General features: G+C 36.4%; 2 protein-coding genes across 4 annotated transcripts; one reads left to right on the forward strand and one right to left on the reverse strand.

Annotated features, from left to right (window-relative positions):
* Window positions 1-719: 719 nt before the first annotated feature.
* LOC115763927 (proteasome subunit alpha type-1) lies at window positions 720-1,835 on the reverse strand. The gene is made up of 3 exons (XM_030706718.1): window positions 1,758-1,835; window positions 1,067-1,705; window positions 720-1,003 (listed from the first exon to the last, which is right to left on the reverse strand). Exons 1-3 carry the CDS (start codon window positions 1,758-1,760, stop codon window positions 785-787), a joined length of 861 nt encoding a protein of 286 aa, XP_030562578.1. The 5' UTR covers window positions 1,761-1,835; the 3' UTR covers window positions 720-784.
* A 1,292-nt stretch (window positions 1,836-3,127) lies between these two features.
* LOC115763944 (mitochondrial chaperone BCS1) lies at window positions 3,128-10,520 on the forward strand. 3 transcript variants are annotated; one of them, XM_030706739.1, is made up of 3 exons: window positions 3,128-3,202; window positions 3,276-3,478; window positions 8,858-10,520. In XM_030706739.1, the coding sequence occupies exon 3, from the start codon at window positions 8,863-8,865 to the stop codon at window positions 10,129-10,131; it is 1,269 nt and encodes a 422-aa protein (XP_030562599.1). In that variant the 5' UTR covers window positions 3,128-3,202; window positions 3,276-3,478; window positions 8,858-8,862; the 3' UTR covers window positions 10,132-10,520. The 3 variants fall into 3 exon arrangements, with proteins under 3 accessions (XP_030562599.1, XP_030562598.1, XP_030562597.1); XM_030706738.1 differs by lacking the exon at window positions 3,276-3,478 and having other exon boundaries at window positions 3,134-3,202; XM_030706737.1 differs by lacking the exons at window positions 3,128-3,202; window positions 3,276-3,478 and adding an exon at window positions 7,070-7,573.
* The last annotated feature ends 2,245 nt before the right edge of the window (window positions 10,521-12,765 follow it).

Consider the following 12,765-nt stretch of genomic DNA (forward strand, 5'->3'; position numbering starts at 1 on the left):
TTGATGGCAACAGACCAAATTTCAAATTTTATCAAGATAATGAGGATATCAAGCATGAGACTCATATGGTGAAGATGTGGTTGCTATACAATTGTAAAAAAGTATTGGACACTCCACCACAGAGTCCAGACTTAAATCTAATTGAAAATGTTTGGTCCTTTTTAAAGAAAAAAATGGCAATGAGGAGTCCGAAATCTCGCGACGAATTGAAAGCTGCTATTCTTGAAGAATGGATAAAGATTCCTGAAACCTATAATATGGATAACCTGGTAAAGTCTATAAACCGGCGATTGCAGGCTGTATGTGCTGCGAAGGGCCGTCATACAAAGTATTAGCGTGTTTTATTTTTACTTATTTCCATAAGTATTGTAGGTTTACAACGTTTTATCAAAACAATTTCTTAACACCATTGGAAATCGATACTTTTTCAATTTTATTTTTAAAAATTGCTTGGACCAATGGATCTAAATATGGATTTTTTTTAATAAGTTCTAAGAAAAATATAAAAGACATTAAAACACTAAAAGTATGTGCTTTAAATTGCATATTGCTCTGGCAAATATGAATTGTTTGCTTTGTCAAAACAATTTCTTGACATACTGTTAACATACTATACGCACATATATATATACTATATATGTATATACAGGCTGTATATATGTATATACTATACTATATGGATATATGGGCGACTTGTTTCTTTACTAAAACACATCTTGTCCCAGTCTTCCAGGCACTGGCCTTCTTTATTGGAAGTTCTAATTTAAACAGTATTTCGATTACATTATTGGTTTTCCATTGTAGCAACTGCGACTATTGGGTCCCGTCGAGTTGACGGTCCAGGTTCATCGCCAGGTGAAGAATTGTCATCATCATCTCCCTCAGGTTTTGATATTATACTTGATGCACCTCTCTTTTTAGCCATATTTAGGTAAAAAATATTTTCTTCCTCATTGAGTATCTTGAACGGTTGATCTTTGCCAACAATTGCAATAGTAATATTCTGCACAAAAAAAAATATTTAAAAATGTAAAAGTAATTTTAGTTTAATAAAAATATATTTTACCAATTGAGATGCGCCGTCATCTTTGCTTAGCAGTTCATCATTTGGTAATGAACTACGAATCGCATGAATGCCATGACAAATAATTTCGTCTTTGGAACAGTTAATGAAATCTGACAGATTGCGCTCCAAATAAGTGCGTGCACTTTGTGATCGAGATCCAATAGTCATAGCCACACAATTAAAAAAGTTTGCAGAAGGTTCTACTTGATAAATATGCGGTCCCTTCTCATCATATCCGGCAATAAGTAAACCCACTCCATATGGTCGACGGTCGTAGCGTTGAGTTGTCGTTTGCATTTTGTTACCCAAATTGGTAATTAATCGAGAAACAGGAAACGCAGATTCATAAGAATGTTTATAGCTTAAACACTCGGATCTCAGGTATTTGCTTAACACCCGCGCATCAGCTGTAATGCCCGCAATTGATATGCCCAAATGATCATCAATTGGAATTAATTTACGTTGAGAAGCCGACAACTCAGATGGCGGCTTTGATAGCGCTACAAGAACGGCATAGTCACGATTTTTTAAGCCAACAGTTGCAGTTCCGAGTTTAACGGCAGCTACAGCGTATTCGACTTGATGTAAGCGACCCTGAGGACTCCAAACGGTAACATCACTATCATATTGATTCCGAAACTGAAATTAAAAACATGTTTTATAATATTAAAATAAAAATTGCGATTTATACCATGATGATTTAGCCAATACGAAGTCAATTCAATTCAGTATATTCAATGATGACAATCAAATTGTATTAGTGCTGGGTTATTTGAATTTACAAAACAATTAATCGATAAGAACATAAGTAAAAGGTACTTTATCAAACTTTGAGTATACATAAGCATACATTTTGGAACGCAGAACCAGAACATCGTAGTATATACATGTTAACCATTATTATAATATTCGGACTATTTAATTACTGCAGACATGTTATTCAATATGTAGGCTCTTATATAGAAGACACCAGTACACGTTCTATATCCCCTTTGAGGGGAATAGCCACATTTAACAGCCACTGCAGTGAGGAACAACACATACATATATGATTTTATGTATGTACACTCATGCACATGCAAACATAATTGCTGACACAGCACTCATTACGACGGTGCTAAGAAGCTATTTAGTCTGTGAGAGCGCACCAATAACAATTTCGTTTTCGTTCTCAATTTTGTGAAATACAAACTGCATAGTAACATTTGGTTTCATGGCGTTACTCATCTGACTGTCTAAATTAGCCTTGGTTATGTCTATATATATATCTTTATATATAAATTATATAAATAAGACAGGTGTCGAACTTTTTGTCCCTTGAGCGTTCTTAACAACTAGACAATGCAAAGGTGGCCTAAGGGAAAGCAGTTCACATGACGCTGAAAAATGGTACATACTCATATTACTTCCACAATTTTGTAGGGTCCTATTTAATAATGGCTTTTGACAAGGGTAACTTTTTTAACCCGCATGCTTGTGGAATTAAACTGTAGATTTTTTTGCAATAAATAAATTTTCTTAAAAGCCTTTATGTCGTAAAGGTTATAAAATATCGATAAGAAGCAAACTCTTAGCACTTAAGGTTTTGACATGAAGCTGTTGGAAGATTATATACGGAGCAAGAATCTTATTTGAGTCCCTATTTTTGTGCTCATGTGATTTATGTGAGTAAACGAGTATTCTACAGCACAATAGGTTGTACGAATATCATCAAGATCGGTTAAAAAACACAGACGTTGATAGAGTAAGCGTGTGGTTCTGTTAGCAAGACACGTAACCGACAGCGCAATACGCAGAAAATGTTGTATACATGTACATACATGCATATACAATTGCTATAGTTCAATTGTTATAGCGATTATATTTTATTGTACACATCAGATACACAGTACTCAAATTTTCAGCGTTAATAACCACCAAACAGTAGATCCTACACCATCGGCCCATGTTATACGTTGAATTTTGTAACTGTTACTTTAGAATGTGAAAAAGCAGTAATTAGTTACTTCTAAATACTCGATAACTGAAATGGTTTAAATTAATATCGATCATCTCTACTATTATTACAAATCCACTATTATTACTTAATCAAGTATAAATTATTGAACTGACAGTAAAAGTTGTTGATATTTAGAGGTAATTGGTAATGAATGAAAACCCAAAAAATATGTTTATGTACTTAAATGTGCATATTTATACATATTCACAGTTACTGTATGCAATCCTAAAGAAGCGGCCATAGAAGAACACATCAAATGTCACCATCAAATCTTAACGCAAATCTTTTAATCATTGCACCCATCTTAAAGTCGGTAAAAAGGGTATAATGGTATAGTGCAAACGTACGCGACAGGCAGAGTTAAGCTTCTGCGACCCCATCAATAGCCGAGGCGGTCTATACAAATCGATGTCGTAAGCCGGTTTTTTAGAAAAGCTCTTAAATCGAAGAGCAAGTCACCAAATTAGATGTATAGTTTCTATCTCTATATATAAAACTGTTTGTCCTGACTGACTGACTGGTTGATTGGTGATCAACGCACAGCCCAAACCGTAAGAACTAGGAAGCTCAAATTTTCACTGTAGTTACCTTATGTGATGAAAGTGCACGTTAAGACGGGATTTCGGGAAATTCCACCCGCAAGTATGGTGAAACTTTGGCCTCCTTGGTGGAAATGGAGGTCAAAGATTTGGTGGATGACGTTTCGCCCTTAAATTAATTTTCAAGGATCTATATGAAAAATCATTTGAAACGTGTTTCACATTTTTCGCAAAATCTAAACTCCTTCGGTAGAAATGCGATTCAAAAAGTTTTTGGGCGAAGTTTTAAGTGGTGTCCAATTCGCTTCAAACTTATTTTCAAAGCTCTATAAAAGAACTTAATAAATACGTGTTTCAGCGATTTGGGAAATTCCACCCACAACAGTGGTTAATTAGCGAAAAACGTTGGTATGAAACTTTTTTGTTAACCATCGGATCGGCCTCAAAATTCTTTTCAAAGATCCTTCCTCAAACGCACTTTTTGCTAAATCCATTCCTCCTTGGTGGAAATAGGGGTCAAAGATTTGGTGGGTGACATTTCGCGCTTAAATTTATTTCCAAGGATCCATAAGAAAAATCATTTGAGACCTGTTTCACATTTTTCGCAGGATCAAAGCATTCTGTGTAAAACGTGCAATTCAACGATTTTTTGGTGACGTTTTAATTTTTTTTGGATTTGCTTCAAAATTATTTTCAAAGCCCTACATGAAAACTTTATGAATACGTGTTCAAACGATTTAGGAAATTCCACCCACAACAGTGGTAAATTGGCGGAAAATGTTTGTATGAAAGTTGTTTGTTTACCGTCCGATCAGTTTCAAAATCATTTTCAAAGCTTTTTGGGAACATTTATTTTATACGTGGCACGGGCAGTGCCGAGCTATATCCGCTAGTAATATATATAATATAATATACAAATTAAGTATCTTACATTTTATAGATAACGACACCTCCGCCTCAACCAATAGCTGTTTATCGAATAAATAAGTCAAGTGGAACTATCCACTTTATTAAGCCCCGATTTTTTACCGTTGTCCTTTAGAGAATATTTTATTGCACAGGAAGGTCTTCTGAAAATTTCAGCAATGTCAGTTAAGAACTACAGAAGGTATTAAAGAATACATATGGCAATATTAACAAGCCACATGGCTGCAAACGCAAAGCACAAGAACTGTATAGATGTGTATACATAAACTCAAATCCATACACACAAATAGAAAATTTCAATTCTGATTGTATTAAATACCGTGCTGTGTGTATGTGCTCCTATTAAGGTTCAGTTTTCATACCCTTGTACAGGATATAATAATCTATATATAATTCTATAGCTGCATTGAAACGGTCAGTCGAAAATGAGGCTCGTGTAGACAGAATTTTTTATTTATCGAGATATCTTGACTCGTTTAATAGTTTCACTATGCTCCTCATATATACATATGAACAATCTAATCAACATCGGGCTATTTTGTCATACAGCTGCCATAGGAACGATCGGTTGAATAGTAGGTTCTTTTATGAACAACATTTTTGTTTATCAAAACATCTTGACCCATGTCGGCATTTATGATTTTACTATGATCCTTATATATGTATATGCAAAATCACATCAACATCGCACCACTATATAATATAGCTGTCATAAAAAAGATCGATAGATACAGCACAATATAGCAGGGATTTTATTTTCCAAGATATTTTCATCAAACTTAGCATTTACGAGCCTCACAAAACTCACTTCTGCAAACCTCACTTCTACCAGGGCATAAAATCTTCGCCTTGCCGATATATCATTGAATGAAGTTATGGGTAAAAAGGGTGTCCAAAAGTATGTGACAGGCAGAAGGAAGCATTTCCGACCTCATAAAGTATATATATTCTTAATCAGAATCCATAGTCTAGTCGATCTGGCCATATCCATTTGTCTGTCTGTCCTAATGTAAGAACGCAAGGATATCAGAACCTATAAGGGCTAGAGAGCCTCCTAATGCATCCGCAGATCGAGTTTGCTTCCGATGATCGATAACTTATTCCGTTTCCAAGCAATCAATAAAAATCGATATCGACATCCTGCTTTTTTAAGCAGTAAAAATAAAGAGCTAGAGTCACCAAACTTGATGTGTTGCTTCTCGAAAATTATATATATATCAAGTATCTTTCATTTTGTATATATCGCCACCTCCCCGCTACCACCTCATAGCTATAAATCAAGTGAATAGCCCAACTTATATTGCCCACCAATTTAAGCCACAATTATACACCAATATTCTATGGTACTATGATATACTGTAGAATATTTCATTAAGATCGGTTAAGAAAAAACCAAAGTTATGTTTTGCTGCGCTATTGGATGGGGCAGCTAGCGCAAATTCCAAGAATTTCTGTATACATGTAAACACACACATTCATGCGCGTTTGCTTCGAATTCTATTAACAGCATTGCAATTGCAATTGTTTTCTATGCTGCTATTGGTGTGGCTGTTGAGTAGAGGCATATCAACTGGTGCGGTCTATCGCAAGTTCGAGCCCTACCGGGGAAACAATTTATTTATTTTTTTTTGCCTGCGTGCTTCTTTAGTAGAGTCGTAATGTAAGTAAGAAAGTAATGGTTAGTTGTTTGTTTTAATGCTACTAGCGCAAACCAAAAAACTAGCGCGTAGAACGAGATGCATATTTTGTTGGTAAAAGACTTGAGCACTCTTGCTTGTTTACCATTTATAATGTTGTTTTTCAATATATGTAACCGCAAAAGTAATCTAGCTTATGTTACTGATAAAACAAAAGAGGTTGAATAAAAAAATTGGTGATTGTCAAACAATAAAGTTCCACTCATTGAAATATTAGGCTATCTGGACTTATTCATTGGGTGGTTTTAGGTTCAACAAATGGCGACTTAGTTAATAATGATACTATTGTACTTGTGGCAGTCTCATAGACAGACCTCAGTTCCCCACGCGACTCGTTCAAACTAGATGTCAGATTTATGTAATCATTTAATTGCAATGAATAAGATTGACAAGTTATAAATAAGAAAGCAAATAGTACATCGCATGCTCAGCCTAAAGTGAAATTTTTCGGGTATGCGTCAAGCCGCCATCATTTTACAAGGAGCACCCGGTCGACAAAATATTGAAAGCTCAGCGCCACTCAACGGTATGCGCACTGTAAAACGACTTTAACAACGCCAAACTTAATGCTGGAATCGAAAATTTACGCAAGGAATGGATAAGACTTCAATCGGTATCCAGAAATGAGGAAAACTCAAAGCTACTCCATCCGGGATGGCGGACAAAGTAGGGGCTACTAATCGTTGATTATTCGCAACTTAGTCAGTGGCTATGCAAATTGGATAAATGCAATTATTTTTATTTATTTTACCTGCCAGAGCTCGTGGCCCCTTAGCCCAGAATCTGTACGCAGCAAACGGAACTCCAATTAAAAATTACTACAGTCAAAATGGATTGATTTTGCGAAACAAATTATAGAAGCTGGTTTTCTACAGAAAAGCTTCTTACGGATAGGTTTACAAAGCCGTAGATAAGGGGCACGACGTGCAGTTAGAACAATTACACACTGTTTCTCCAGTAAGCAGCGACCATTTCGTGTTACTTCTACGCGAATATAGCGATCGTCTTCACAAAGAACCGGCCCTTGGTATCAAAAGCGAGTCGGGTAACCCCTGAAAAATTAGCAATAGCAAAGCGGAAATTTTATTACATGTTTATGTAGGGCATTTGTAGTCCAAACAACAGCCAATGAGTAAGCCCCTTACACATGGTAGCCAAGAAGAACAAAAACGCAGTTGCACCACTCACCATTGCTTCTCAGCAGCATACAGTCAAAACCATACCAAAGATAACTCGACAGCTCAGCTTTTTCAGCGAATATATAACGGATATTCAGCACAATCTTGTGAAAACAAATCCAGCTGGACGAATCAAGGGCGTTGTTGTACTACCACATTCAGCTACTGTAAGCAAGTTTTAAAATCTATTCATAACTTTGTCGCACCTAGATAAGCGAGCTAAAAAAAAAACTCATTAATAAACGTTTCGTCTAGAAACACAAATTCCAAAGTCAACAGGCACACCAAAGTAATGTTTCAAAAGTTCAACCTGCATAAAAAGCGATTCAAATATATAATACGACCATACCACTCACAAGTCCATATAGTATCTTAGAAAGAATGCAAACCTTCCGAAGAGTACATCGAAAGTGAATTCATCAATCGCCATATACATATGAAGTCGGTGCTTGTTGATGCTGACATGAGCAACGAAGATAGATGGGGCTCTGCGTCGTTCCGTTTTTGAAGTACATTAAGCGAAAAAGTTTTATATTTACGATCGACTCATGTTAGTTTTTCCTTTATCCATAATATGAATGCTTTATGGGAATAATATATTACCCTAGATACTATTGAGAAATTTCAAAGGCAAATTTAAATGTTAAATAATATCACAAAGCACACCTTGTGCAAAACCCATCTTCAGAAAATAGGCTAGTGTACAGTTTATGCTGGAAAGAAGTTCTTGCGTCAGCACCTATGTTTGTATGTGAATTGTGCTTGCATACATCAAAATATGAATAAATGTGTTGTTATTTACGGCTCTGAACACGACCGTTCTCAAATTTTTATTCACATGTGAATGTTTTTACACATACAAACATAATTGCTTGCCTGGCCATCATAGAGCCGAAGCTGAGATTACATTTTCAAAAAATCCAGCTGCAATCAGCATTTTGTTGTATGGCGTTACTCATCTTGATGTTTATAGAGTATTAGGTTCAACGATGTCCCAGCTGGAGCCTGTAATACATCACACCAAACTTTAACCGAAAATTTCGTACAAAAGGATATCAAAACATGTAGTCACATTTTCCTACGAGATGACACAGGCCCGACTCGTGGTGGCCGTGAAGTTCGCACACAATTTTTCAACTTATTCGCTGCATTGCAGGGGGAGTAGATGAGGCAATCTCAACATCTTGATGAAACATCCAAAACCGATAAGTTAGGGCTAAAACAAGTGCAAAACTTGACAAACAACGGTTCCTCAATCATCATTTGAGAAATCTACAATTTTGTTGAGTCGTCATTTATGTGTGGGTTCAAGGTTAGGTATTTCGATAGTACAATTTACAGCGAAACTTTTTTTCCACAATTTGATTTTTGCTCCTGTTTAAAACTAATATATGAATGTATATTTTAATTAAATTAAGTGTTATATAAATAATTTTCTTTTGTCATTTAAGATAAGATGACCTGGACGGAGTTGCTGTCTAATCTTTCCACAAATCCATACTTTGGAGCGGGTTTTGGTTTATTTGGAGTTGGTGCCAGCGCAGCAATCCTTAGAAAAGGTCTACAAGGCGCCTCAATTTTATTTCGTCGACATTTAATGATAACATTAGAAGTACCATGTAGAGATAAGTCGTATCAATGGCTATTAAAATGGATAACCGTTAAGGGAGCTAAAAAAACTCAGCATTTAAGTGTAGAAACATCGTTTTTACAAAACGACAACGGTCAGGTTAAAACAAGCTACCATTTTATTCCTAGTCTTGGGAAACACGTATTTCGGTACAAAAATAATTGGATTCAAGTTGAGAGGACGAGAGAACAGCAGACATTAGATATACAAATGGGTGTTCCTTGGGAATCCGTAACATTGACAGCGTTTGGTAACAATAAGCAAATATATTTTGATATCCTAGAAGAAGCGCGTCAGCTAGCATTAGAGGCTACAGAAGGAAAAACACTCATGTATACAGCTATGGGTTCTGAATGGAGACCATTTGGGCATCCTCGAAGACGTAGACCTACGACTTCAGTTGTGTTAGACCTTGGGATATCCGAAAAAATTATTGCTGATTGCAATGATTTCATTTCAAATTCATTGTGGTATACAACTCGTGGAATTCCTTACCGTAGGGGCTACTTGTTATATGGACCACCAGGATGTGGTAAATCAAGTTTTATTACTGCCTTGGCGGGAGAGTTAGAATATGGAATCTGTTTGCTTAATTTATCAGAAAGGGGGCTTACTGATGATAGATTAAATCATCTTTTAAATGTAGCTCCAGAACAAACAATAATATTACTTGAAGACATTGATGCTGCCTTTGTGTCTCGAGAATCTACATTACAACAAAAATCTGCGTATGATGGTTTAAACAGGATAACATTTAGTGGATTGCTTAACTGCCTAGATGGCGTTGCATCTACCGAAGCGCGCATCGTTTTTATGACGACTAATTATATAGATCGTTTGGATCCCGCATTAATTCGACCTGGTCGAATAGATTTAAAAGAATATATAGGATATTGCAGCCAATATCAACTTGAAGAAATGTTTAAAAACTTTTTTGGTGAAAATGAAACTTTAAAATCTGTAGAATTTGCTCAAAAACTTATCGCTTCATCTCGTGCAGTTAGTCCAGCTCAAGTACAAGGTTTTTTCATGAAACATAAGTCTTCCTCTCCACAGCATGTAGTTAACTGTTGTCAGAGTATTTGGGAAAATTAGTATTAGTATAAATTGTTTTAAAATGATGTAGTAAAAATACAATTAAATTAAAATATTTACCGAGTGAGAAACGTAGTTAAAAAAGACTGCATGTATAATAAAATAATAAACAATTCAGTAAAATATTTGAAAAATGTAAATTAAAAAAATTCGGAATATATTTAAAACACGCACAAGGAGACTCATCTCTCAATATAAGGTATATATGGTTGAGTCGATATCGTCATAACTGTGTACCTATTTGAACAAGTCGATCATGAGAACAGATATTTAGAATATACTTTGATTGTGCTGTTTTGATTGGAACAATAGCAGTATAAGTGTTACTTGAAGGGAACATATTCGATACGTCTTTCGGACATATTGGAGTAGCACCAAACGCCAATAAAAAACGTTTATGTGCAGATTCGATTTTGTTTTGATTTTATGGGGACCAGACAAAAAAGGAAAAGTTAAGAATGTGTCCAATAGATATAAACATTTTTTTTGTCGTCTACGGAGTTCGAGCCCTACCGGGGAAAGTATTATTATTTTTTTTTTGCTGGTGTGGCTGTTGAGTAGATTCGACAGTAAGAAATGCGGTCAGTTGCAAATTCGAGCCATGCCAAGGGAACTTTTTTTTTAATAATTTATTTGGTGTTGGAAAAACAGGGTTCAGGGTATCCCCTAGTCGGGAGCTCCCGACTAGAACCTCTTACAATTGAATGGGGCAGCAGCTTTAAGAATTTCTGTATACATGTACACGCACACATTCATGCGCGTCTGCTTCGTATTCTAACAGCATGGTAATTGCGACTTTTTTCTGTAATGTTATTTTAGGTCCTTTTTTTATCATAAGTACTTAATTGTTGGTGTGGCTGCTGAGTAGGGGCATAGCAAGTGGTGCGGTCTGTCGCGAGTTCGAGCCCTACCGGTGAAAGTATTATTATTTTTTTCGTTGCTGGTGTGGCTATTGAGTAGAGTCGACAGTAAGTAATGCGGTCAGTTGCAAATTCGAGCCCTGCCAAGGGAACTTTTTTTTATTAATTCATTTGGTGTTGGAATAAGAGGGTTCTGGGTATCCCCTAGTCGGGAGCTTCCGACTAGAACCTCTTACTTGTTTTATTAATTTATTTGGTGTTGGAATAAGAGGGTTAAGGGTATCCCCTAGTCGGGAGCTCCCAACTAGAACCTCTTACTTGTTTTATATTGTTTCAGGGTATGAAAATTGAAATTGTGTTTGATCGGTTGATTGGAGGGTAAACAAAAAGTTTCATACATATGTTTTTCTCGATTTTCCCACACTTGCTATTTCCAAAACGCAAGTGCTCGCTTTCGATCGCGAGGGTCATATGTTAACTTATACATCAGTAATTATAGAATTCCACACGCTCCTACAGAATAAAACCTCAAGTAGAAAATTTATTAATCAAAAAAATAAACCGTCGGTTTCAGAAGAAACTTTTACCAGATTCCGTGTTCGAAAGATGACGACTAGAACATACAACACGCAAGGATAAAAGATATTCTTGATCAACTAGGGCGAATAAAATATTTTTCATGTCTCTTTCAAGCAGGATTTCAATATCGATTCTTATCGACCCAGAGCAAATCCCATGAATGCTGCCACTGGAGCAGCTCGGATGTAGTGCTAGATCGCCTTTTTAAGGAAATAATAAATGCAGGTAAACACGTGTCGGTTTTCTTGCTTGAACTAAAAAGAAAAAACTCTCTGTGAGAGCTTTAGATCTTTCGTGAGAGCTTTTAATTCGCTCACTAACACAGTGAACAATAAAAAGCTTGCCAGTGCTGGTGCAACAGCCAAAAAGTGACAGTGCAGAGCGAAAATCTCGTGACTTGGTCAACACAAGTCACGTTGTGGGAATAAAGTAAAGGATTAGAAGGCATAACTGTCTTGCCGGAAATCCAACTGTGGGCAGGGTTTACCGCAGGGTGTCTATCCGGGTCAAAAATCTGCTGGAGATGTACAGACAAAAGGAAACCACCCGTTTTTTGGAAAATGTTTCTCCAAGTGAGTCTTCAAGTCACTCCCTGTGGAGTGACTCAGAAATTTCCCATCAGCTAGCATGACGGATCCCACTGAAGTGTTCGCCAAATACTTAGAGGTACTTTTCAAGCCATTTAATACAAGCTGGGCAAGCATGAACAGAAAGTTAAAGTTACGCTGGAGAGTCCAGGACAGTTAAGTCAGTTGCTCCAATATCACCACATAGCAGGACTTAAGACTAGAAAAGTTCCTAGCAAAGATGTGTCTATAAAGCTACTGATGTCCTGCAGCAATACCGCCACAAACGCTGGAACATTGGTATACATTTAAATAATTGGTATGTCCAGGAGTTTTCTTGCGCGGTCAATTATTGACGCACCACAACAGCTAAACATATTAAGGAGTGCCCTTAGACAGGCGTTTCACGTTTAGCAAAAACATCGCAAGTATTACAGGAGCATTGTAAAACAGATTAAACAAACTTAAATGGCTTCTTAATAGTAGCGATGCGTTATCCTTAAAAAATCTTCAAAATCTTCAAAGCCTGCATAGCTCCCGCCTGGCGTTATGGAATTCAAGTATACGGGATTTCTGCAAAATCTTGCTTTGCAAAAATCGGGATGTAACAAGCAAAAACGCTCCGCAAT

This window comes from Drosophila novamexicana, unplaced genomic scaffold, assembly GCF_003285875.2.
Source record: "Drosophila novamexicana strain 15010-1031.04,08,12 unplaced genomic scaffold, DnovRS2.1 tig00000796-arrow-arrow-pilon, whole genome shotgun sequence".
Lineage (NCBI taxonomy): Eukaryota > Metazoa > Arthropoda > Insecta > Diptera > Drosophilidae > Drosophila > Drosophila novamexicana.

Coding starts and splice junctions, on each gene's coding strand:
- LOC115763927 (XM_030706718.1), bottom strand. Junction 1,004..1,066: donor ATGACGGCGCATCTCAATTG/GTAAAATATATT, acceptor TTTTTTGTGCAG/AATATTACTATTGCAATTGT.
- LOC115763944 (XM_030706737.1), top strand. CDS start 7,357: ATGAGTAAGCCCCTTACACATGGTAGCCAAGAAGAACAAAAACGCAGT. Junction 7,574..8,857: donor TACTACCACATTCAGCTACT/GTAAGCAAGTTT, acceptor TTGTCATTTAAG/ATAAGATGACCTGGACGGAG.